This window comes from Chroicocephalus ridibundus, chromosome 7 (assembly GCF_963924245.1).
Source record: "Chroicocephalus ridibundus chromosome 7, bChrRid1.1, whole genome shotgun sequence".
NCBI classification, from domain to species: Eukaryota; Metazoa; Chordata; class Aves; order Charadriiformes; family Laridae; genus Chroicocephalus; species Chroicocephalus ridibundus.
In genome coordinates this window covers 20,741,796-20,769,488 of record NC_086290.1, presented here as the reverse complement: position 1 = coordinate 20,769,488, position 27,693 = coordinate 20,741,796, and the positions used below count along the sequence as shown (strand labels likewise).

At 37.1% G+C, this 27,693-nt stretch overlaps 1 protein-coding gene across 1 annotated transcript; it reads left to right on the top strand.

Moving 5' to 3' along the window:
- Positions 1-1,244: 1,244 nt before the first annotated feature.
- On the top strand, positions 1,245-27,115 carry SLC38A11 (solute carrier family 38 member 11). Its single transcript, XM_063341428.1, has 12 exons — positions 1,245-1,596; positions 4,048-4,165; positions 5,342-5,416; positions 7,684-7,818; positions 9,265-9,330; positions 11,086-11,192; positions 11,643-11,722; positions 19,825-19,895; positions 20,880-21,041; positions 22,769-22,881; positions 23,410-23,541; positions 26,618-27,115. Exons 1-12 carry the CDS (start codon positions 1,552-1,554, stop codon positions 26,861-26,863), a joined length of 1,350 nt encoding a protein of 449 aa, XP_063197498.1. The 5' UTR covers positions 1,245-1,551; the 3' UTR covers positions 26,864-27,115.
- Positions 27,116-27,693: the final 578 nt, after the last annotated feature.

Genomic DNA, 27,693 nt, shown 5'->3' with positions numbered 1-27,693 from the left:
TGTCATCTGACTGGTCACACAAGAATACATGTCAGCTTGTAGCTTGTCATGGAGTTGATTAAAGATTTTTTTTGAAGGAGCTGAAGCTAATGTGCTTAAGCTATTGAACAAAAAGGTCATATATGCTCTTTATGGGCACTTTGTTCTCCATATTAAATCATATGCATCATAGCTCTTTAAGGACAAAATTATTGATGCATAGCATATGCCCTCCTTTAACCACCGCAGTTTACCCTAGCAAAGTATTATCAAATGTAAGAGTTCATAAGACTATAGAAAGGAAATTAGCATGCTCTATTTTCTTCTGCTATTTAGTTGTCATCTCTCAGGTTTTTTTCCCATAATGATTTAATCTTGTTGAAAATGTTGGGTCCACATTATATTGATGGGGCCCTCCAGTAATTGGACCAAGTTCCCAAAGTTATTTTTTGGCTCTTGTAGGCCCTAAATTTTATGTCTAGTAACACTTCACAAAATGAATGTCTCCAATTTTTTTTATTGTTCCTTACTACTTCCTACATGTTTTTGTTTAAGATGTACGTTTCTTTGTGTAGCTTGTTCTATGTTTACAAAGCATGTTTTGCTGGAGGTTCCCTGGTCTCAGCTGAAGATAACGCATCTACAGAGTCTAAACCTTCAGCACTGTAATTCTGCATCTTTTAATTAGTTTGACCTCTTCCTATACTTTCACTGTAACCCCAGTACGTTCTTTATCTGACATATCTTCAAACTGGAAGACTTAGATTAGATATAAGGAAGAAATTCTTTACTGTGAGGGTAGTGACACACTGGAACGGGTTGCCCAGGGAGGTTGTGGAAGTCTTCAAGGCCAGGCTGGATGGGGCTTTGAGCAGCCTGGCCTAGTGGAAGGTGTCCCTGCCCATGGCAGGGGGGTTGAAACTAGATGATCTTTAAGATCCCTTCCAACCCAAGCCATTCTACGATTATCCTCGTTTTGCTGACTTAGCACTTGTTAGAGTAGCTTGCTCTCCCCTAGGAGAAAAAATGATGACTGCAGCAGCGAGGCCTCGTAAATAACATTGATATTGAAAAGCAATAACAAATAAACAGCTATGACACTGGAGCCAGTTTTTGCTATACACCCTACAAAGAAAGGTCTGACAAATAGAAGGCAGAAGCGCTTACTTTCTGGCAGTTTCAAACGAAGGACGGACCGGAGGAGGGGCCGCCGCCGCCCCCTTCACGCCGAGCCGCCCCCAGCCGCCGCCTCACAGCCCCGGGGCAGCGCCCGCCCGGGCCAGGCCCCGGCTCCCCGGCACTCCTCCCAGCGCCTGACCCCGGCTCCACGCCTCTCTGTGCGGACACGGCGCCGGGACGGCCGCCGGCGAGCCAGGCCTACAAGTTCTCGCCTTTCTACAACCCGCGGGGGTGCCGCGGGACTATTCCTAGCCCGCCAGAGAGGAGCCCGCCCGCCCGGGAGCAGCGGCAGAGCCTGCCCGCCGCGCCTCTCCGCTCCCTCCTCCGCCTTTCCCGGGGCCCGCGGGGCTCAGGCACCAGAGCTGCGAGGGAAGCTCCTCCGCGGCAGCCGTGATGGAGCGCGGCGGGACGGAGCCGCCGCCGGCCGCCACTCACCAGGTACCGAGGCGGAGATCGGCGGCGGCAGGGAGGGTTGAGGCGGGGGGCTGTCCGCGGCTCGGCAAGCCCGCCGACATTCCCCTGGTTTGTCCCTACTCTCCGCGGCCCGTCGTGGCGGGACGCTGGAGGGAATAGGGGTGTGAGGGGCGCCGCCGCCAGTTTTGGCGGGCTTTACAGCGAACTGAGGCGTCCGGGCGGGTCGGCGCTTCAGCCCCGGCTCCGCTGACGAGCTGACAGAAGCTACGGCTTTTTCGTCTTTCTTCAGCTTCCCCATAACTCGTATGAGGAAGAATGAGCCATTGGTACAGGAGAGGAACAAATGCAATATGAGGGGCCTTTTCCTTGTGAGCGAGGGGCACTGTGGCAGCTTGGTGGGGCTAAAACTCAGTCTCACTTGAGGGCCAGAACTCGAGCGACCGGTCCACTGGTGGGCCGCTGCTATCGATACGATAGTGCGTGGCCGCAGCTGTGTCATGGCCTGCAGCTGCTCTCTGGGAGAGGGGCAAGAGGCCAACGCATCCCCTTCACCTCTTCTGCAGCCTTCCAAGTTGCATAGCTCGTGAGGCAGGCATTCCCTCCTCTGTCCATAGTCCAAGCACACCTTCAAGAGTGCTAGTCTTCACACAGGGGCCATCTCACCTCTGTCACAGTTTCTGCTGCCCTTTCTTGCCCTTTTTGCCAAATCAGATGTGTTTCTTTCAAGTGGGGAAGGGACCAGGGTTCACGGTAGGGCCTTTGAGCTGTACAATTCACATCGTGTTCGTTTTCTTGTAACGGCTGAAAAGGGAACCGGACTGTTCTAGTTCAGTGCAATCTCACATGCACTGTGCTGAAAGTAGCAGAAATCGTTAACATTTCAAGAGACAATGACAGTGATGCTGCTCAAATCAGTGGTGAAATAAAATGGAACACCTGTTAAGCCTAGATGAGAAACAGCTAAGGGAGCATGTTACAGGTAAAACTGTATGTGACATGGCAAAGATAAGTAGGAAGCGGTCATTGGTTTGTCTGTGATGATACACAGATTTTTTTGGGACACCAAGTGGAGCTGCTTAATGGCAGATTCAGATCAAAGAAGAGTAGCTGTCTCCATATGATGCATAATCAAGATGCGGAACTCATTGCCACAGGACATTGTAGATGCTAAAAATACATGTGGCTTCAAAAAAGGGCAAATTCAAGGAGCAATCCATTAAGGGATGTGATGCACCAAAGGGATAGCTGCTTTGGGAAGTCTGGCATATGCAAACTGATGAAAGCTGAGACAGGAAAGTTATTTGCTAACCATCTATTCTTCATGTTCTTACACTTTTCCCTAGGCACCTCTCATGGTCACTCTCAGAAATGGGATACCAGGTTATACTGGCCTTTGATCTGAGCTACTGTTACTGGTTTTCTGTTAGTACTGCTTAAGGATTAAGGGTTCCACTTAAATATGTAGCTCTCCTTGAGGCACTCTTATGCTTGTCAATTTATACCACTATCTACAGATGACTTAAGATTTATCGGTTGTTTAATTTTTTTTTTCCAGGAGTATTAGTGACAAGCATCTGAGTTTGTAATACCTGCTATATATGTTAAATAAGCTCCTGCATGCATGAAATAGTGGTTTTGTTTTCATGGTAAGCACAGGATGTTTTGCTTTTGTAGAACGCAGGCAGGCATTTTCTTCATTAAATGAATGTTCTTCTTTTGAATTACACGACTTCGTTTAAAATACTGGCCTTAAAATGAATGATTCTAAAATGTTCTCTGACAGCAGTGTGGTGATCTAAGGATAGGACCACTGCATGCTTATGAAGAAATGCTTTTTGAAGATAAGAACTTCAATTTTTGAAGCCAGTGGCTACAGATTGTGCTTTGAACTTTGGTTTGTACCAGGCCTTCCCACAGAAACTTTCTGGGATTAGGCAATTTTATAATGTCATTAACTATTCATAATAAACCAAACCACTGGATGACACAGAAATATTTAAAATGCTGGATAAAATCTTGAATTAGAGCATCTTCAGATGTTGGCATACTTTACTAGTAACTCTTGAAATTGATTTCATTCTTCTGATTCAGGGGCCTATTTTTACTGACCAGTCATTTTAGCCAAAATATTTTCAAAAATACTTGATTCACGTTTTTGCCTTTGCAACATGACTAAAAAGCTCTTTGTTTAACAGTCTACCTCTGAATTTATGCAGATTTCTGTCCCTCCACTTTTTTTTTCTTCAGAGAAGAATTAATTACAGAAGATTATGGGTCAGGCTTGTAAAGGAATTAGATGCCTAACAGCCCTTTGATTTCTCACTGAAAAAAAATGTGATTTAGTTATCAAAATACCTCTACAAATATGAGTCTTTTTTTTTTTTAATCTTGAATGGACTATATTAAATACGTGTAAAATCCTTGTTCTCACCTATTTTTCTCATGCGTAATGTTACCATTGTCTTTTTTAAATAGGTAGAAACAGATGACCAAACAGCCCTCGTTAGTAAGCCCAGGAATAAAGGAGGAAACAGTGATCTGGCTTCAGCTGGTTTTAACATTATCAATTCTATCATAGGATCAGGCATTATAGGTAAGCATACTTTTCTTTAGTATCCTGTGTTCAGCCTGGTTTATACATGCATGACTATCCACTTTGGAGAATAACACTGTGTTCTTACTTTCTTCTGATGTTCCTAAAGATTTTTCTCTATGTTTACTTGCTTACTACGTGAAAATGCAGAGGTGTCAGCTGAGATCATGTCTCAGTGATAAATACCCTGCAGCCTCTTTTACCATCATCACAGAATCATAGAATGGTTTGGGTTGGAAGGGACCTTAAAGATCATCTAGTTCCAATGCCCCTGCCATGGGCAGGGACACCTCCCACTAGACCAGGTTGCTCAAAGCCCCATCCCACCTGGCCTTGAACACTTCCAGGGATGGGGCATCCACAGCTTCTCTGGGCAACCTGTTCCAGTGTCTCACGACCCTCATAGTGAAAAATTTCTTCCTAATACCTAATCTAAATCTACCCTCTTCCAGTTTGAAGCCATTACCCCTTGTCCTATCACTACATGCCCTTGTAAAAAGTCCCTCCCCAGCCTTCTTCTAGGCCCCCTGGAAGGCTACAAGCCTGGAAGGCTTGTAGGTACTGGAGGGCTGCTATAAGGTCTCCCTGGAGTCTTCTCTTCTCCAGGCTGAACAACCCAACTCCCTCAGCCTGTCCTCGTAGGAGAGGTGCTCAAACTCTCTGATTGTCTTCATTGCCCTCCTCTGGACTTGCTTCAACAGGTCCGTGCCCTTCTGAGGGCTCCAGAGCTAGACACGGTACACCAGATGGAGTCTCAGCAGAGTGGCGTAGAGGGGCAGAATCACCTCCCTTGACCTGCTGGCCACGCTTCTTTTGATGCAACCCAGGATGCGGTTGGCTTTCTGGGCTGCAAGTGCACGTTGCTGGCTTATGTTGAGCTTCTCATCCACCAACACCGCCAAGTCCCTCTCCTCGGGGCTGCTCTCCGTCCATTCTCTGCCCAGCCTGTTTTTGTGCATAATGATCAGAGAGAACTGATGGGGCAGGTGCTGACTGAGCTTTACACCTAGGCAAGACTTTGTTCACTGAAAATAATCTTTCTTAGGTTATTAAGCATGCTGGTCCAATTTGGGAGATTGAGATATTTTTTTAAATCTGAATATTTCTTTATTTTGGTATTCAGCAAATAAATATTTGGAAAGGTTCTTCTATAATATCTCCTTTTCTTATTTACAGGATTGCCATATTCAATGAAAGAAGCTGGTTTTCCTCTAGGAGTACTGCTTTTACTTGGGGTTGCCTATATCACAGGTACTCTAAAAGCAGTTTCTATTGTAAAGTGAAAATTAGTCTTGCAGTGTTTAGCTGATCTTGAGCTTACTCCTAGCTTAAGCAGGTATATTTATGACAATAAAAATGACAATTTTTTTCCTTACCTCACTAATCCCTTGAGCAGATCAGTAAAAGCAGAGAATTATACTGTACAACATATAAAGCTGCTTTTTGTGTGCATTTTATTTTCGTAAAGCCTAGTTTCTTAGGCTAGGTCAAGGTGACATTTGGAAGAATGGCTCTTATTTGTGCGTTATAATCACCTGTTTTAGTCCACTGTTTTTATCCTAATTGAGACTGACCCTTGAGTGGGTTGTATATCACTTTTTTAAAATAAACTGCAGAACTAAAGCCTTTGGTTGTACTATGATTTTGAATATTTTATTTTATTGTCATTCGTCAAGAAAATAATGAATTTACCTTCAAAAAGGGACAAGTTCTAAAATCACCTAATAAATTAACATAAGTAAATCTGTTGTCATCAAAGGAGAATTTTCATAAAGACTCTGTGGATTTGAGTCTTAAAACTACAAGACAAGTCAACGTGAGTGGTACAAATTCTGTTACCTGTATGCTGAGCAGCAACTGCTGCTCTTCATTGCTTGAAATACCATTTAAGGATCTGCGTAAATGATCAAGGTTTGACTGGAGAGCAATATAAAGTAAGGAATATGTTCCTTACTAATGGAAACTTTTCCTCTATAGCTGATGGCAAAATACATTAATGAAATCATATCATAAACATAGCTCAGAAATTTCAGTTACTTTTCTATAGGAAATCTACTTAGTTCTTTGCATTTCTAAGTATTTTGAAGACTTTATAGCCATAGGCCCAGAATTTGTGGATTAAACTCAGTCTTTTATTAGGCTAAAGATGTGACTCATTATATCTTGCACAAGCAAATTATAACTATAGTTACAGCTTTTTGACTTGTAGCTTTTAAAGTACAGGCTAAGTATGTAACACTAGCATTTATTTTCCATAGATTTTACTGAAAAATTTGCAAACAGCTGTTATTTAGCAATTTTCACTGTATTTCATTTTGGGGGGTGTTTTTGAATTTTATTGGGTGTAGTCTTAGATTGACAGAGAAATACAATTTTAGGTCATTGAACTATAAATCTTTTTTCAAGTTTTGTGGGTCTAAGATTTCTTGCTACAAAGACTTAATGTTTCTTGTACAAGATCAGCTCAGTATGCAACATAATTGATAATGAACAATTCTGTATTTCTGTTTTTGTCCGCTCCCAATTATAGTGTGAGTATATAGTGTGTAAGAATTACGTATGCTCACGGGAATCTCTGGATTGGCTTTCATATTAACATACAGTAGAAGTCTCCTTTCTAAAGACTGTGAAAATGTCATCATTTTAGTCATCCCCAGAAGATAATAAACACTGATACTGTTCACAGAAAGGAACTGTTCCTATCACAGCATAGATTACAAGCTAAATGAAAGCCATATGAGGACTAGACGAGGTCTAGCTACTATCTATCAAGACATCTGCACTAAGGTAATAAATTCTGTGCTGTAACTAATCTGGACTGGAAAGTCCCATGGTGCTCAAATGAATACTAAAGCATAGTTTGACATAACAGCAACATTTTGTACTGTTCTTCATAAAAAGTTGAGGTTCAAGCTGGGAGTAATTCTGCTTGTGACATCAGGTGTCTCAAACCTTCGTGGTTTTCTAGATAAATCACTTCGTGAGTGTTTTATTTTAAAAGTATCCAATAAAAATGTTTTCAATATTTTTATTGTAAACAACAGAGAAGATATGAAATACTAACAAGGATTTATCTTTCACAAACTTAGCTAAATAGCACAGTAAAGTGATCGAGAGTTCTGGCACTATGACACAGGCAGTCCTCACATTTTACTTGCTTTCAGGATACGATCAGATGCTCCATTCAGGACCACTCTGCATTATTAATTGAATATTCCTTTTTTGGTGCTCATGACAGTTCTCATTCCCTTTGACCATGGTGGAAACCAAAGAAAATAAGTCTGGTTTTGCTGTCCCTAATCAGTATTTCCTTCCAGTATGAGCCTATAACTCCTGGTTTTGGTGAACTGAGATCCTTTGTGAGATTTCTCATGCCTGCTCTTCCCAGTGCCACTGTTTTCCTTCTTACAGACTTCTTTTTTTTTTTTTTTTTTTTTCTTAAGGAGTGAAAAAGATGAGCAGTAGCCAATAACAAATTGCTTCATACTGTCTTTAACAGTAATTTGATATTTTAACAGATTATTCAATTATATTACTGATCAAAGGAGGAAACCTCTCCAGTACCAACACCTATCAAGAACTGGTCAGAAAAACATACGGTCTTGTAGGCTATCTAATTCTTTCAACTCTTCAATTTTTATATCCATTTATTGGTAAGATCACATAAAATATAAATTTTTAAGTTTTATAAATAACAAGCTTTTTTGCATTGCCTTATTCTTTCACTGGTTAAATACTAAGAGCTCTGTAAAGAATATGCTGTATATGCCTCTTCCATAAAAACAACAACAAAAAAGAAAACTAAAAATTACTTGGTGCGTTCTGAAGAGTGACTGAGGAAGAATTCAATGAGTTGGAGGATCAGAATAATAGAAATGAACTGAAATGTAGTAACAGAGAAATTCATGATCACACACTTAAAAATAAATGACAAAAGTAGCTTTGAGAAATAGCAAAGAAGAGATTCTGTTCTAGAATGAGTAACAGAGCACAAATTCGATGTGCTTGAAACAAAAGGAAAATATGACTTTAGGAGTGTATTGAATTAATGTTTTTCCAAATATGTAGTATTGCTCTCATAGGAGAAGCCACTTATCAGATCTTGCTTGAAAATTACATCATTGCTCTTCAAAATCACTAATTCAGCCTCATACCCAATGAGCTGAATTTTTTTCAGGTAGCTGAGATTTTTAAGGGACTCAAGTTACTGTCACTGCAGGCAACAATGCTACACGTGTTGACTTAAAAGAGTATAATTACTACTTCATAGAGAACATGGTAAAGAAGTGTAGAGTTCTTGGTCCTTACCTGGGAACTAGTTATGCATATGTATGTGCTTGACTTTATTTCTGTAAGCGGTGGTAATGACTTACAATTTTACGACAGTGAATATGCATTAGGTAACGTCGATACCCATATGTATACTGTCTAAATGGTGAAGACCACATGAGTACATAAATATATGTTGCATGTATATATACATGCACGCACACATACTCACACTTCTAGTGTAGAGTAAGATAAGAATGAAATATGAATGTTAAGGCTCCAGTTCTTATTAATGAGAGGAAGGAATGGAAGTCCATATCTGTTAGCTTCAACTACTGTCTCCTCCTTTCTTCTGGTTTAAAGATTTTGCTAACTTTTTATATGAGCTAGCAAGTCCTGTGCATTTCATTGCAGGACTGATGATTAGACTAACACAGGAACATTACTAAATAGAGACAAGAATTTGAAAATAAACTGATGAAGAATTATTCTTAGAAACAAACAGTTTTAAAAAGCCTCTTTTCCCTTTTCTGAAGTAAGTTTATATGGCCAGACAGCACAATGGCCATGCTTCTCAGACCAGATTCTTGCTTAGATTGTTCCTGTTTAAAAAATAAAAATAATAATAATAAAAAAATAAAGGCAAGTGTTAAAGAATTTGTTTGTTTGTTTGTTTTAAACCTGAAACTTAGAAGTTGTTGGTGCTAGCCAGAATTCATTCAAGAGGAATAGTGGCATATAATCCTGAAGTCTACAAAATATGTGTTTTAAATATTTATCAAATATTTCGTATTTGACATGTACTAACAAAAAATTTTATTTTCTTTAAGCTATGATTAGTTACAACATAATAACAGGAGACACTTTAACTAAAGTTTTTCAGAGAATTCCTGGAGGTAAGATGCATTTAAAAAATTCAGAATGGGGAAAATGTATTGAATAGGAATATAGCATAAGTATTTAGGAATTAGCATCCTGTATCAGTCTGAAGTCCTACCTGTTACTTTGCTTCTGAATTACTCTTAAATATAGTACCAGTTAAGAACTTGAAGCGTATTTGTATGAGTGGTGTTTTGTGTTGGTTGTTGGGTGGGGTTTTTTTAGCAAGTTTTTCTGAAATAAAAACTATGAATCGTAGTCCTTGGTTAGCATTGGACTCAGTGTCAGTGAAGAGACCGTGGGCTTCAATGAAATACTAAGCAAACAGAAGGAGTCTTCCCCAGTAGTATATTTATACGGTCATAGTATTTTTTTCATCTTTTTAGATACTTCCTATAATAATCATTTGAATACTGAATACATTATCTAGTGAATAATTCTGGATGACTTGCAAATAATGTAATGGATTTAATGCTTACTTAAGCATATCTGTAATAGTTGGTCGCGAACATGTTAATTTCAGTTCTCTTAGACGTTCACTGCAAAACCAGATGTGGTGTTTTGAGATTTTAATTCATGAACTTGTTACACTTTCTCTGCTCTAAGTTTTCACAGCAGAATCAGTGGAGCAATTTGTATACATGTTTGCCATCTGCTTTAGCAGAAAGCAGCTAAGTTAAAACATTCTTCACTGGCAAATTAAAATAAAAAGAACACGTCTGCAATGAGGTAGAAATTAGTATTTTTATGAACTGTTTGATTTCTGTAGGAGGACTGTAATTTTCAGCAGGTGAAGCCTGCAAGGTGTGGATGCAGTTTTAACTGCTACACTCTGTTCTGTGAATACCTGATCAGCTTGATAGTGACAGTGAATATTTAATCATTTATATACAATATGACTTCTGTAATAGGAGCAACCGCTCGCATGGCACATCTTTCACCTGGCTGTTAGAATGCCTGCCTGAAAAGAGTTGGGAAAGCATTATAATCTCTCAAAGCATAGAGGAAATGGAACACAGACTTTCTCTGTCAATTGCCAGTCACTTTCCAGCCATAATTATTCAGCAAGCTTTCATTCAAGCCTGTGATTCATGGTAGCCTGACTGAAACTGAGATATGTTTTATTTAAAATTGTCATTGGCTTGAAAAAAACCACGAGTTACACAAATAGATCCCAATGATTGCAGGGAATATTATAACATTGTTGTTACCCTCACATGGTAGTCTGTATTTTGCAAGTGGAACACAGCTGACAGCAAGAAAAGAGGTGCTAAAAAAAAAAAAAACTCAAAATTAACTTACTTGAGGGTTGTTCTTTACGAATTTGCTTATCTTCAACAGCACAGTAATTGATGTCAACACACAGTGTCAAAAAATCCTTAAGGGTAAATGGCAGAAAGAAGTAGTAGAATGTTTTACTTCCAGTCTGCCAACATTGACCCAGGCATGATGAAAGAAATTAATACTAATTTATATGTGGAATATATATGTTCCATATATATGGAACAGACTTCCAAAGTTTGGTATAATATATTCCATATATTATGCCTTTGGTTTAAATTTGCAGAATTCTTGTGATTATGCACGTGCTGTTTACGGTTTCCTCAAGGTTAGTTAATGCCTAGTCTTCGTTTCAGTGTTACTTAGCTTGAATAAAGGGGTTGAAAGCCTGGTCAGCATCAAAGTTTGTTACTCCTAGCCTTTCAAATGTAACTAATCTGTTCCTCATGTCAGTCTCTTAGAGAAATAAATTATGTTCTTTTTTGCTTTAGTTGCACCAGATAACACCCTTACTGACCGTCACTTCATAATTCTTCTTACCACCATCATCTTTACCTTGCCTTTATCTTTGTATCGAGACATAGCAAAACTGGGAAAGGTAAATCAGAATAGCAGCTGATTTTTGGTTCACTTTTGTATATGCCATCAGAAAATAAGTGCCAATCATAACTTCATGTCTTTTAACTCAATTACATCTGTCTAGAGCACGTTAACTATTTCCATCTACTGCTAGTAGAACTCAAATCTTGTGAAGTTCTGGGTGACGTAGCCTGATCTTGTAAATGCTGAGCACCATCAATTAGAAATGTTTAAATGGGAATATCACTTGAAATTAGACAAATAGTTGCAATTGGCTGGTTACTCAAAAAGAATAACAAATCAAAAGATAATGATATAGGACAAGATTTCTAATTATAGATATTTGGCAAGTGATAGTTAGCACTTTACTTGGTTGTTAATTTTTTAAAGAAAAAAGTAGTACATTATGCTGCTAAGAGGACAACCTTTCAGCAGCTTACTGACTGAAGTAATGTTTTTACCTTTACAGGTATCTCTTATTTCTCTGATTTTAACCATTGTCATCCTGGTTATTGTGATGGTGAGAACAGTAACATTCAGTCCACAAGTGTAAGTATTCTTACACTTGCCACAAAGTGAATTTTTGATCATACGTAATCTGTTATTTCACTATTACATATATCTGCATAGTTTTGGAACGTGGCTGTGCTGGGAGAGACGGATAATTGAAAAAATAAATCAGTATTAATAGCAATACAAAATGAACTGCTAAGACATACTGTATCCTTTTTTTTTCTTTTATTGCACATAAGCAAAGTTAGAAAAAGTCTCCAAAAACTACAGATTAATTGGAAATTGCGAGTGATATGGCTCATAGCAGGTGGCTCCTGAATGGGCATGTGAGTTTGTCTGTCATTTGAGAAATCTTTAATTTTGTCCATTACTGTCAGATGGCATACGTTTACAATCTTAAAATAGATAGCATCTTATGAATATTTCTGTTAATATAATTATTTCATAATAAAAATAGAATAAAAATAATGAAAAGAAAAAAAAGAACACAATAATAACTTTATTCTGTCATTTAAGAAAGCAACAATGTAAGCAAGCAAAACTTTTCCAGCACTCCTACTCTGAAAGTAGTATTTAACATTGGAGCGTTGTAGACAATTTAGTAAACGTGAATGTATGTTGTGGCAATATTTTACAATTATATTGCAAGAAAGTGTTACGAATCTATTATCTTTCCTTTATGGCCTAGAAGGTCTGCTTTATTCCTTTTTCCTTATCCTTTAAATGTGAAGATATATTAATAAAGATGAAAAACTAAATTTCTGAATGTGCTTTTTTATTTATGGGAATAGTTTTATATAGTATTTCTAATGTTTCTGTAGGAATTGGATTCTTCCATCGTGATTGGTTCAGCAGTGTTACACATGATTGTTCATTTGTCTTATTGCTGTGGTACATGGGTTAATTACAGGGCATTTGAATTTAATGCTAGGAAGATTGCTAGAATAGCAGCTTCTAAAGTTGTACCAGATGATGCTGTCTATCACCTATAAAAATGATGCTCTCAGAATAGTGTGGGACTTCCTCCCCACCCCACTCCTTTCTGAAGCAGCATGTTTTTCATACTGTGTGTTAAAGGACTGTTTGAAAAGGTAATCTCAAAATCCCCTGTCAAAAAAAGAAGCAGCTATATATAATGGTTACTGATGACCTTGTTACTATGGTAACATTTTTTCTCAACAGTTGTGAGGCACCAAAAAATACAGAATGTGTGGGTTTATTTTTTCTTAACGATAAATAATGTTGGGTATTGAGTAATTCTTGGGGTTTTACTTTTTAATTTTTTAAAGACTTCCATTTTTGCCTTTACACTTCTTGTTTTCAAAAACGCATCTAGCAAGTTGATAAACTATTAATCAGAATTTTTTGCCTCACAAAAAATTCTATCGATGTCTATTTTTACTATTTGTATTTTACAGTTAGAAATAGATATATACTTTAATTATTAAAACCCTCTTCTAATATTTTGTTAATGGTATGATGGTATGCCATCTCATTTTTTGCAGTGAGAATAAAGAACTCTAATATATTTTTATATGGTCCCATCACAGTATTTTAACAAGTGAAACAAGTAAATAACGCATTTACTGTGAATCCTTATTAAAGTAAAATAGAAGTTGGAGTTTTCAAAGAGATTTAAAAAAAATCGTGTTTATGAAACACAGTCCTCGGATCTGTCATACAGGAAAAGAATTTGTACAATCCTAGATAAAGGCTTGACAGGGCCAAACCAGAATATTTAATCCCTATCGTTACATGGCAGAACTGATTGTATGCCTGTCATTGATGACAGGTGATTGTCTAGTTTGTTCTTGGCAATTCCGTGATTTCCCATTCCAGTTCTTAACAAGACTTTTCTTACAAATTCTTCCTAAATGTGTATCATATGTCTCTCTTACTGCATTTCATGTTGGTTGCTTCTTGGCCTAACTACAGCAGATACAGACAGCAAACTGTTCATTCTTTTTCAAATGCTTAAAAAACACCTCTAAAGAGCTGTAACTTGTCCCCCTTTGCTGATTCTTTCTCTAGACTAAACAAACACGGTTCCTTTACTGTTTCTCTTCTTGTCATTTCCTGTACTACTGATCATTCTCAATGGCTGCCTTAAGTTCTCTGTGATTTACAGCAATACTGTGGTGCCCCAGCTGCCTGTGGTATGCCCACTGAGGAGCAGAGAAAATGGATCTTACATACAAAGTGTCTTGAGATCCCTTTCAACTGTATCTTTTGGGCATTGCCACGCTCCTGTTTACGTAGCTTGGTTTGATGTTTGCCTCTTTGGAAAATAGCTTGACGTGGTGGACGTGCCTTGAGTTTTCAGTCTAATAGAAGCACCAAGCCCTTCTCTGCCGAACTGTGAGCTGGCAGTTCTTCCTTACTTTCACTCCATTTCTCATGAAGTTTTGGGGTTTTTTTGCTTGTTCCCCCCACCCTCTTCTTATGAAGCCTTTTTTGCTCCTGCATAGCCGTAGAATTTGTCATTACAGAATTGAATACTTCTTTATCAGATGATTTCTCCTTTTACCAACATATTTATGATTTTTGTTTTTCACCCTGTTCTCTACCATGCTTGTGTTAACTACGCATTTCATGCTTTCTGTTAAGGATGCTGCTTACTTTTTGTTCCATCATTCAGGTTACTGCTGGATACGTTCAAAAGTGCTGGGCTCAGGTCAGGTTCCACTGGAATCCTGTTGAGAGATCTTCCCACATCAATAATAACTCTCTGAGTAGTAATCAGTTTTCGCTTACCTTTAGATTTTTCAAAGTGAAGGTTGCTTCCCTTTGAGAGATACAACAAGATTATGTAGGGATGATAAAACTGTTTTTTTGCTTAAATGACATCCATGTTCTAGTTGAAAATTATATGTGTTATCTGGACAACAGAGAATATTATCTTTCCTAGAAACCTTCTGCAATGTGTTAGAGCATCAGCGAAACAACAACATTATGACTGTTTTTAATGATTTGATGTGCTTGAAACTGTAGGCTGAAAAAGCAGTAATAAGTCTTTTGAGTGTTGCATTTTTGTTTTATTTATTTTTCTAGTTGCTTCGGGAGTGGAGAAGGTTGTGCGGGGACATTATAGGAGTGTTATTTTCTTGTTTGTTCTCAGGAAAAAAATTAATGTATTTATCATGAGAGATTACTTGGTTTAATTTATTCCCTCTTATGACAAATATGCAACTGAGGTGGTACTTTTTTTTTTTTCTTCAGTTTTGCTTTTGATTAGTGTAATCCATGTGATTACCGTTGCCTGAAGAACATAATGAACCTGCAGATAAAATCCAGTGTTCTGGACCCAGTGTTTACTCTCAGTAGTTTAAGATGTTGGGTAAAAATACATTTTGATGATCTGTTCTTTACTTTATTTCCACCTGCTTATAGCTGGGTATTTTTCTGCTGTGATCAAAAAAAATGGGTTAGAATTATTCCAAACTGTAAATGTGCTGTATGTTAATACTGCACAAAATAACTTCACGCTTCAAAGCTGAAACTAACATTCATTGCTGTAAAAAGCAGTATTTTCTGTAGCTTATAAAGATGGATCATTTTGATTTGGTGTTCTTTTGGAAAGAATGTCATGTCAGTGTCTGCATAATACATAAATCTCTAGGAAAAACTTAAAGAGCATCTACTACACAAAAAATAGAATGTGAGAATTACTCAACTGGCAGCTGATCACAGGGGTGAAACGCCAAGTCTTCAGGAAAATAACTTGAAAGTAGAAAGTTGATTCTTTCCTTCATATAAAGAATCCAATAGTAAGCAAAGATAAACTTTATTGTGTGAAGAAAATAAGCTACTGTATATTTACAGAGCTGCTAAGTAATTCATTAAGGAAGACAGGGGAGTTAAAGCAGCCGTAACTAAGTAGGGCTGACACATAGCTTTCCCTTGTCTGTGTTAACAACCAAGATCACTTTGATTAATATAAAATTCGAGGCTGATGTGAGCATTTCTCATTTTCTTTGCATTATATTGATTGAAGTTATATTCAGTATCTATTAAATTTTAAAATTTAAACAAAAACTAAAAAGGTATTTCACCTTAGAGTATAATTGAATTGAAATTTTACAATTAATTTCCTAAATGTCTAAATCATTGGATTAAACCTGAATTAATCTGCCATGTGTTCCTGGATTATTTTGATAACTGCTAGTTTGCACCTAAACTTGGTGGTTTGTCACTGATATTCAGTCTCAAACAATGGAAGTCGTCTCATTCCAACATGTAGCTCCCCTGTCAAACATATGACTTTGCTTCCTCTCTAGAAATTAACTTTTCTTTTTTTTTTTCTGTTTTTTTTAAGTCAGTGTTACATACCTGCAAGCTGGGTTGAGGTCAGGGGTGTATGTTTCTCTTGCCCTGCTTAAAGAAATTTTGCTTCTGACGCACTCTGCTGCTGTATTATATTTGTCAGCATTTCTACATAAATGACAGAAAAGACTTTTTTGCATAGCATGGATCTTAAGATGGGGAATATTATACTGTAAATGTTTTACAGGAAGTAGAAGATAAGCGGGTTTAGACCGCCAAACGTATTTGCCCAACTTACTCATGATCTGGATGTGAAATGCCTTTTACCCTGTTAGGACATCTTAACCTTTGCCTGGTTTGTTTGTTCTTTTCGGTTTCCCCTGTTCTTATGTGGATAAACATGAATATTTTCAAAACTTTTAAAAACTCACTAGTATGTTTGTTATGCTATTTTTTTCCCTTATTATGCTATATACTTTCCCTTAAGTATAGTGAAGACTGAGTAGAGTCTTATTTTCTCAACCGCTGGGCTTTCTTCATCGCTAGACTTCACTACATTTCTATGGGCAGTTCTTATTGTCATTCTGTCTTACTGTTGTCTTACTTGCAGCTGAGACATTTTCCAGTCTGGGATCTCCCTTGGAACATCTTTGTATTCGATCTTTTATTATTTTTGTTCCAAGAATCACAGTTATATTACCTGTAAGCTTTTGCTTTGTGTTACAACTTCTGCTGTATATGATAGACAGTACATGTCTCAGCAAGTGCATTTAGTATCACAAGTGTGTGTTTTCTGTTAACTTTCATTGTGTTTCATCTAACTGCTTCTCCTTCTCCAGCATGAAAAAGACTTTGTGTTTATGCAGACATAGCATGTGTTTTTATACACCGAGTGAGGAACAATAAGCTATCTGTTTTTGTCATTCATGGATATTCGCAGCTACTGCTATTCTTGTATGAGCAGCAGTTAAAATCTGTCCCTAACAATTCCTAGCAAGAATGTAGGTCAAACTGGTCAGAACAAAGGCTGTTCTCAAAAAAAAAAAAAAAAAAAAAAAAAAAAGTGTCTGAACACTAGCAGCAGGATTGAAAAAGTGGAACAGGTATAGTGTTATCTGGTATTCTTGTGAGACTTTCAGCCTTTGTATGTATCTGCCTACACAGATGCACAATTTTCTCTTTCCCAGTCTGAAGTCTTATTTTATATAGACACTTTCATGTCACCTGCACCCTTTTCCAGGAGCTTTGCATAAGTCTCTATGTCCTGCAGACTGGACTTGGGGGGTGATTTGTTGTGGATATGGTCAGAACTCTAGAGCTGCTAACTCTAAATGCTCAGAAATGAAATTTCTTACTGTGTTGCTTTTGCTTCTTAGTTTACATAGCACATCTGTGTGAGATCCTTCTATTCCCAAGGTATGAAAAGGGTTTTTCAAAACACATGCAGCAGTATATGACTTACTGTAAGAAAGAGCCATATACTGTTGCATATGTCACTGTACCAATGTGCATTTTATGATGTTGCAATCTGCTGGTAGCATTCAAATTGTGGATCTGAAATTCTTCCTCCATACCACAACTAGAATGGAAGGGATTTATCTTCTTATGCTGCTGAATAAGGAGGATTTTGTTCTTTTGAAATTTTTTCCCCCCAAATAGTACTCCTAATCTGATTTGCCATTCATCCATAAAGCAAAGCTATATTTTGGTGTGTAGCTTATGCACTAGCAATATCCAAACACTGTGCTGGGGGAAAACTAGGTCCTGTGATTTTTTTTTTTTTAATTGATTATTTGGCCACTTTATTAAAAATGAAATTAAATTCAACAGAAATTCACATGCTTTCTACACTCCATTTTTTAAATACCTATTTGTAGGAGTTTATAATATAGTTATACTGTTGCACAGGACATACCATTTTCACAGAAATTAGATGTGTTTCAGACAAAAGCATTCTTTATGTCTGTGCATTTTAAAAGATATTTTGCTTTGTAGAGTATTAGATAATCTAAGTGTTGATAGAAGGGGAGTAAGGGGGCTTTCACAAATTCTGTTGTCAAAGGATAATAAAACAAATTTTCATTCTGTATGTTTGATATCAAAGCTGACCTCTAGTGGTTATGGAATAGAACAGTTGTAATGGTAGCTTTCTATATTCTATTTTTATTTTGGAATATTACTGATAATTTTTTTCCCAATCAGATGTGAATGTTTTCTTGAAAAATAATACATTCAAAATTATGAATATGAATTGTCCACAGACATCTCTAGTGACTTGAAATCAGTGGTATCAAGGAAAGGGAGGCTACTCTATATGAGGAACTACAGCAGCAATAGTGAGTCGAAACTCCTCTGTCACAAGACAAATGCCAGATATCTCTATTTCATCCATAGTATTTATTACATCTACATGCTGAGTCTGAGAACGTTTTAGAGGGGACATATTCAGCTGCTTAAGACTAGAGGCAGTATGTTACAGTAGTCAAGACAACATGCTGCATCTGAGGACAAAAAACTGAACTCGATTTTGATGCTCAGGTTCTGTGTGTTTCAAAGTGAAGCTTAGCAACCACAGTTTAAAAGCGGAAAAGGTGCTCCAAGTCTGAACTGAATGTGCAGTCGGTATTCTAAATGTTTTTTTTAATATGGGAAAAGGAAGGACTGACTATTTGAAATCTCAAGAAATAGTAAGGTATGAATTCTGAAAGGGGAAACAGCTACATCTTTTTTTTGTCTTCTTTTTCTTTTTTTGCTTTTTAGGGGGTGGGGGTGTGGTTTAAACATTTGAAAGCAATGAAACCTGGCATAGCATATGCCACTACGGCTGTCAAAACCAGCTAGTTATCACCAGATAGAGGGAGAGACAAAGCTGACAGAGACAAAGTTGTTTCTACCTCCACAGAACTGGTGTGAATGTCACTGCTTTCTAGGGCAGTAGAAAAATGGCAGCTAGGGCTTCAGGTGGCAGCAGCTTTCCCTCTAAATAAAAACAGAGCAAGTTAGCAGCAGCCAACCTTTTAAGAGCAAGCTCTCTGTACAGTTTCTTTGTCTGTGCTTTAATATTACAAATGTAATGTTCAACTGGCTTGTGAAATTTCATTTGATATTTTTAGCAAATTGTAGTTGTGGAAAAAGATGTTTCCTGTCCTTCCCCTTTGCTTCATTTTGACTGTTTATTTAGAGTTCATGCATCAGATGGATTTTAACAAGATCACTGATGATTTTCTGGGGTCCTCCTTTAAGACTTACAGTTACCACAGGTCCAAAATTGTGGGCATATCATAGAGGAGCAGATGTGGGGGATACTACATTCTTGCCTGATCATAAAAGGCTCCATATACTCTTTTATACTTTATTTTATCACTCCTTTGGGAACTAGATTAGTCCCTTTACTGTGAGGGCTAGTTGGAGCAAACGTAAAGACAAACCACCTCACTTAATTTGTAGCCTAGGAAAAAAGTGTCTCTAGAGTGCATGGATTACATGTGCAAATTCAAAGTAGGAAGAAATTGGCTCTAAATAGTCAGAGGAGATTTTGGGTTGAGATAACCTTAGAATCAGTAACAGCTTTTACCTTCCCTGTTGCTGTTTCTTGGTATATGATGACTTGAAAAGTTTCTTTACAATACTGGTTGCTGAAACAGGCTGACATTTTGGGCTGTAAAAACTGGTTACAGAAATACTTTAATCAAAACAAGGGAGGTGAGAAGGGTATCTCCCTAGTTTCAGCTTATTGTTGATGAACGCTCTGGCATACTTCAGAGAGTTCTGGAGATCTGACTATCAGTTCTGCATTACAGCATAGTATTTTAAATTATTTTTAATAACTGATTGTTGGAAAGAGAATAATCTATTAAAACAAATGTCTGTTTTAGACCCAAATCAGAAAATGCATGGATATTTGCAAAATCAAATGCAGTACAAGCCGTTGGGGTGATGTCATTTGGTAAGTATTTTTTTCTGTATTTTCAGTATTCAGATTAACTGTAAGAAATTACTTCATTTAATATTTTGGACCTCAAAATTACATATTTTTAACTGCATTTTTTTTAATATTCATGTTAAGCTGGCTTAGAAAAAAATTAAGTTTATTTTGAGTTATCCATAGGTGAATTTAGTTGTTATAGTTTAAGACATTATCCCCATACATTGCCCATCTGTCCCTAGAGGCTGTTGCCACTGTAGCAGAGACAGCAGTGTGTCATGTGAATCCAGCTCAACTGTCCAGGTCATCTTGAAACACCTGCACCAATAGAATTAGTCTAATTGATAAATTGAGGAGGCTGTGATCATTCTGCATTCTCTTCGATAACCTCTAACAGAAAAATCTTAGACTGCAATGCATACATTCGCTAGAGAGTGCCTGTTGCTTCCCTTTTCTCACAATGAACCATTCAGGTGAGTCTCAACTCACCTCCATTATCCTCATTCTAAAATCTGTTCCTTCCTGGAGGTTCTGGTATATTACTTCTTGTTAACACTGTGATAATCTGAGCCTCTCAGCGCTTGCTGCTGCCTAAAATGGATGTCATAGGAAGTCTGAAAGTAGCAAACTGCTCTGTGGATTTAAAAAAAAAAAATTGCAACTCAAAAAAACCCTGCAGTTGGGTTCTTAAGGAAAAGAAGAGCAGGAAGACAAAATAGAGGTGGAATGAAAGTGTGAAGGATGGGAAGCAGCATGGCATTTTAGGGTAATGTAATCAGAATCAGGATGAATATAAACCTTCATCAAATCAAAACAGTAAGTAGAAGTTCAAGCCATTTATCTTTGCCACTTGTTGCAGATTTAATGCTTGTATTTATTACTGAGGGGATTCAGACTGTGCTGTGTCTCTCTTACCTTGGAATATACACTCCAATATATTATATTATTTTATATGCTTATAAGCATGAATTCATACATTAGCTTTAACTGTCATGTGTGTTTCAGCATTCATCTGCAACCATAACAGCTTTTTAATATATGGATCTCTGGAAGAACCCACATTAAAGAACTGGTCTCGAGTCACACATGTGTCTGTCTCACTTGCTCTTGTTATCAGTGTAGTTTTCGCTGCGTGTGGATATATGACTTTTACAGGATACACAGAAGGTAAACTACTCGATCTCTCAATTTTGGTGCTTGCTGTAATCCTTACCTTTCTGCCTTTCTGTCTGACCTTTGCTGTTAATATCTTGGTGATTGTAAAAATGCCAAAATGACACTATGTTTGGACAAAAATAGTTAGGATGTTCCTTGTAGTTACACAACAATCAAAACAGGACTCAAAGATGTCAGCTACGTGCTAATAAGTGTCAGATTCCCAAGTGTAAGCCTCATCGGTGAAAGTCTCCTTTGAATACTTCCATAAACAAAATACTTCTGAGGATTAAACATCTATAATTTAGCTACCCAGTCCACTAGCAGAGAGCAGTAAGAACAAAAATTGCCTTCATTTTTCTACAAGGTGCCTGACGTATTTTTTTACATTCTGCTGTATCTTTTCCTGTCTGTGCTACTATAGCATCCTAGCTCGAACTCTGAGATATTTCCTATCTTTACAATAGCTGTTCTGCTGTAACTAATCCTACTGTCACCTCTATATAAGTATACGGATATACATATAAATGTAAATAATCAGTGTTACATCATACATTTTAACATCATTTTGTTGAAGTGGAAAAGGTGCTTTCAGAAGAACAATGCATAAATTTCTTCAGTAAAAATACACATTTCATAAGCAAGCAGATTTTATGTTATTTAATAGTGCTGTTCCAAATTGTAGGAGAAGGCTTTGCAAGCTTTTTTCCTTTCCTGATGAGCAGCATGTAGTTGAGAACAGAGGAATTGTAGGATGGGGGTTACTGGTTGATCTGTCCTTTTTTCCTGCCTCTAGTGCTGTTTATGCAGAATAACTTACTGTCCTAGATGCAGCTGTAGCTAGACTAAGTGCAAATTGGCTGAGAAGTTTCAAGTATAGAAAGTTCTGACTGCAGCTGTCCTTCAGCATATGACTCTGCTGTAAGCAGATTCCATCTTACCTTCTGTCTCCCCTGCAAAATCTTTTGGCTGTTTTCTCTAAAGTACACCTTAGTGCTTCCTCAGTGCCATTGTGATCCTAAAAAGTAGTAAATCATAAAATAGCATAGTAATCGGGTAGAAAAGACCTGATAGATCAGCTGATCACTGTCTTGCCATGTCTCTTGTAACTCAGAGATCATTATTCCAGATGCTTTGTGGAAACACTAAGAAAGATGATGATTTGAATTCTCTAGCAATGCTTTTGTTGTTAGATGTAAGAAGATTTGCTAGGTAATAATCCATCTGTTTATAATGGCCTTTTGGGGTCAGAATATTTGAAATTCTTCACCGCAGCTTACCAGCTATGATTAGATACCCTCAGGGAAATGCAGTTCTCCAGAGGTAACTCCCTAGTCTTCCTTGTGTAATTGTTGTTGTTCTAGGAATTAACATTTTTAAAGGAAATGTGTCTTGTATATAGAAGCTTACTTTCTGAGTCCGTCACATATTTATTCAAACAGCGTTTCATACAAAATCTGTGCTAAAGAGAAGATAACAGATGACAGACTCTAATGTGTATATGTTAAAATATTTTTGAAAGATAAATACTGCTTGAAATAAAAACATTGCTACTAGTAGATAAGGTGAAAGTTCCTCCTGGGTGTAATTTGTGACTGTAACTAAAGATTCTTGATATGTGTTAGGAGAGGGGATCAGAAAGTCTCAATTACTACAGTAACTCCAGTAACTTACACTTCAATTTGCAAATAGGCAAATGACATGAAGTTCAAACTAACTGATGTTTTGCTATGCCTCAGGAGATATATTTGAAAACTACTGTAGAGATGACAACCTTGCTACATTTGGAAGGTTTTGTTACGGAGTTACTGTAATTCTGACCTTCCCCCTTGAATGTTTTGTGACCAGAGAGGTAAGACTTTATTACATTCTCCCTTTAACAATGTTGATATATATTAATAATATTCACACATTATTAGTACATATTGTAGCTGAAGTCAATGGTTGATCTGTAATAAATGTCAGCATATCCTATTCTGCTGCATGCAATGAGTATGAGGTACTAGTTGTACTGTTTAGATTCTGGCAATATAATGTTGTATTACATTTATTATAATATTATCCAATATTGTATTAATAATTACTTAATAATATCAGGACTGCTTAAAATTCCAAGTTTGGCATACATGCCGCTGTTTTTATTATGTTAAGAATAGCCAAAAATAGCATATTTATCATGCTTACTAGTTTTGCTTTATGAAGGTATCTCCATCTAGGAAATCCATCTGTTCAATAAGTAATTGTACGTGTTTTTTCTTCTGTAGTGGGCAAATGAGAAGAAAGTAGTTTCCTTCAGTTTCCTAAAGTTACAAGATTTGGACTAAGCTGTTTGCTAAGATAAAGAGCAAAATCAGGATTTAAAACTGTGGTTCTGTTTCAGGTGATTGCCAATGTGTTTTTCCATGGGAACCTCTCAACAGTTTTCCATATTGTTGTGACAGTAGTTATCATTGCTGTGGCGACTGGTATATCATTAGTGTATGATTGCCTTGGAATAGTTTTAGAGCTGAATGTAAGTGAACCTGTATATTCTTTTATTTAATATATCATCTTTTTATAAAACACTACTCTGAAAAATCCACAGCTCTACTGGAAATCTTATGTACTTCAACACAGTAGTCAGTAGAAATGTTAGTAGAAAAAAAGAAATTATCCATTGCTTCAAAATTGGATAATTAAAGGAGAAAGGAAGTTCAGGAAGTAAAGTTCATATGGTTGGGGATGGCTTTTAGAACAGTTCTAGAGATATGAGTGGCTGTGACTTACCAAATGTATTTAAACTGCAGTGGAAACCACTAAAATACTCATCCTAACTGTATTTCTGGACTGAATCTAGCATTTCTTTCTCTAATCTCTGCTTCTAATGAAGCTGGCAAATTACTAAACACTGGCAGATTCTAATGACTGTCTTGTGCCAAAGAGGCAAAACACAAAGTGGAGGGGAAAAAAAACCACACACACACACACACAAACACACAAAAAAAACCCACAAAAAAAAAAGGACTGAAAGAACCAGAAGTTGCGAGACCACAAAGGTAGTACCTGGAATTTTTCCCAGCTTTGGGCTTAACAAGGAACAAAACTGAGTAATTTCAAAACCTGAGTGTATGATTTTTAGGAGGAAACTGCTTTGTTTGACAGTAAACATTCCTGTGTCTGGTATCGCCTCATATCAGAGATGGAGCTTACCAGGCAGGCCACACAAGGCGCTTATTGACTTGAACCAGTTCTAACACATTTATGTGGCCTTTTTGCTTGGCTGGAACTGCATACAGTCTACTGGAATCCTAGACTACTAGTTACCAAAGTACATTTACCAGATGAAGTCAGTCTGTTTTGGCACAGGATGTACATTTAATCAAAGGAAATGTTAAAAAAAAAAAACAAAAAAACAACAAAAAACAGTCTACATTTATGATAAACATTGTTTATCTTAACAGTTTACTTTCAATTTCAGGTCAGCCATTTTTAATAAATAAAGCAGATGTGGAAATACCACACCCCAGGATATAAAAGTTAGAAGGTAGAGAAAACTTATTAAGGGCAGCCTTTGCTTCTTTATAGAAATATTTTAGAATTACCTCCTTATGTCCCTGTCCACATGTATATTGCATGCTTATCTAAAACTGATGGAACAAAACGGAGGGAGTTGTTCTTTATGTTATGTGATACATGTACTTGTATGTATGTGATGGTACATGTACACTGTTCTGATCCACAGTGCAGTTTATCTGCTGACCGAGCAGTAATGAGTGATTTTGTAGCAGTGATTTAGCAGGTCATGTTTGCACTAATATTACAGACAGGTCTGAATGTTCAGATAAGCTATCCAGTTACCCTCTATTTAAAATAATTACCTACGTAGTTCCTTCTCAGTTAATCCAAATTATAACTAGCTCAAAATAAACAATATTCCTATTGGTTTGGTCAGGATACATGTTTCCGTTAAAATCTCTCATTCATGGCATCCGTTGGTAATTTCTCTTTCATCTTTTTTCCCTCTATTTTTACATTACAAGTGTAGAAAATTCACCTGTGCGTGTATATACATGCCAATAAAAGGATTTAAATGTGTGCATACATACACACATGCCTGTTCCATCCAAAGATCTGAATACTGGTATAATGAACCTAATTAACTACGTGTGCCCATATATGTCTATATATGTGTATGTGGCTTACATTTATTATATGGTATAATATGTTAAAAATGAATTTACACCAGAGAGCTGCCAGTGAACCTTTCTAGCGTGAATAAATGTTTGTGATTCCTATTCTGTAATTAAAATTTTTAAATTAATCACTCAAAAGCAAACATTCCATCAATGCAATATTTTTACCAGAGAGGCCTAAGCAATTACTCAATAGTCAAGCTGATAATTTGATTCAGTTACCAACAGAAGTTGATAGCCAGGCATTTGAGTGGGTAGCTCATATCTTTTGTTGTTGTTTTTTTTTTTCCTTTTTAAGAGAGAATTTGACAATACAGCTGTACACATTTCTTAGGTGTAATTGTGCTTAGAAAGATTGTTTGGTCTTGATATGCACCGGTAGAGGGGAAAAATGAATAGGCAGAGTTTTTACATGTGAAAGATGATCCGTCTTCTCAGCAGGCTTTCTGTCCAGCAGAAGAGCTGTCTTTTGGCTCTTCACCACAAATAGCATTTGCTGCTGTTTCTCTGACTCTGCTTACTTTTCCCCTGCTTTCTGGTTTTAAAGCACAACAAAAGTTATTGTGTTTGCCCTGTAGTAATTCCCCAGGGAATTACTACATTGAATGGGAATCCCCCATTCAGTCATTCAGGAGTCAAGGGTCTACGGGTTTTGCTGTGCTATTCTTTCACTGGGGTGCTGACTTGTGTTGCTTCACATACTTGAGTGTCTCAGTTTTTATGAAGAAGATACTTTGTGCATGTACCTCTTTTGATCTCTGTACTCATCAGTTAGCAGCTTCATGTTAGCTCACCCTAATTAAGTTGAAACATAGTGTTTAAGTATGTGACAAAGTAAATGTTCAGAATTTCTGCATAAAAATGCTCTTTTGGCATGTAACTCGTATGTTAATCTGCAGTGGCTTTACTATAAAAAGCATTTAAGCAGGTGTTTTTTATTTGTCTCTATCTAAGAGAGCATTTAAAAGAGGAGCTGAATTTTTAATAAGAGGGGGCGTTTACTCTCTCAAAAGGAGCTTTGCTTTCATAGGGATGTCAGTGTAAATGAGGTCATAAATGTAAAACTTGATTAGAATTCTTTGAACTCCTACATGATGTTTCACTTTTTTTAAGGCAGTATTATATCTAGACTCCTACATGGATTTAATAGTACTTGCAACATAAAATATTATTCTGTATCAGCAAAGCAAAAGCACTTAAATCCGAATTATTTCAAGTAATTTTACAGATATTTTTGCAAGTTATGTGTGATTTTGAAAAGAAAGTTTTCCATATAGCAACACTGGAAAAGGCCTCTATTCTCTGGCTTTATTGTTGCATCAATCTAATCACAACCATTTAAAAACATAGGGGTTTGTTCTTTATATCTAAATATATATGCTTATGAGGGTTTTTTCTATTGTTTCCCACACACAGGGTGTTCTGAGTGCTACCCCACTTGTTTTTATCATCCCAACAGCATGTTATCTAAGACTGTCCAAAGAGCGATGGAACCATTCAGATAACCTCATATCCTGCCTGATCCTTGCTGTCGGTGTGCTAGTGATGACAGTTGGGTTTGTTTTGACTATCTTGAATCCCCAGGAATGTAGCCACGGAAAAGAAATGTTCTACTGCTTCTCTAGTAATGTTTCTTTTCGCAACAGTACACTTCCACCATAGGTGGCACGCCAGTCTCCAGACTAGATCAGGTACATCTTACAACAAGCCATACATGTCAGTTTAAACAAGAGTGGAACAAAGAGCTTTTATGCTTTGATATGCACTAAGAATTTTAAGCTGTGTAACAATATTTACATACTTGGTTTTATGCTGCCATCCTTTTCCAGGTAAGACTTAAGTTTTAGCTGTCGAAACAGAAGTTCTCAGAGGTGCCTTTCAGTAGATGTTACTTGAATAACTTGCAAACCTATCAAAAAGGCTGCGTTTTTTTTAACTTAGGCTGCAATGCTGTTTAAAGCTAGAAATGAAACATGAATGTAAAGATCTCCCATGTTTCGTTGCTATCATTTAGTTTTTATTAATTTTACAGTCTTTTAATGTATATTTGTTAGCACACAATAGTATGGAGGTTTTTTGAAGTCCTGAAAAAAAGTATGTCTGAATCTCTCTCTCTGTATTAAACTTCTGCTGTTAAATGGAAAGACCTCTATTAATTCTGTTGTTGATTTTGCAATAACTCTCCTTTAGTGCTGAAAGCATCCCTTATGTGGGCTCTTGAGTTAAGGGCAATTTTGTATTCTGACTGAACTGTAACTGATACAATTTAACTGTAACTGTTACAATTTGTGGTCTTCCAATTAAAAGATTTTCATGAATAAATCCACGCAGGTGAATTTAGAGATTCAAGTAAACGGTCTTTGTAAAAATGTCAAGATTGACAGAGAAGGTGACACGGGTAACAAACACAGCTTGATTCTTATACTTATAAAGCTATTTATTATCTCTGAAACTGGATTGAAACGTTGCTATATGCCAGGCACGTGCAGCTT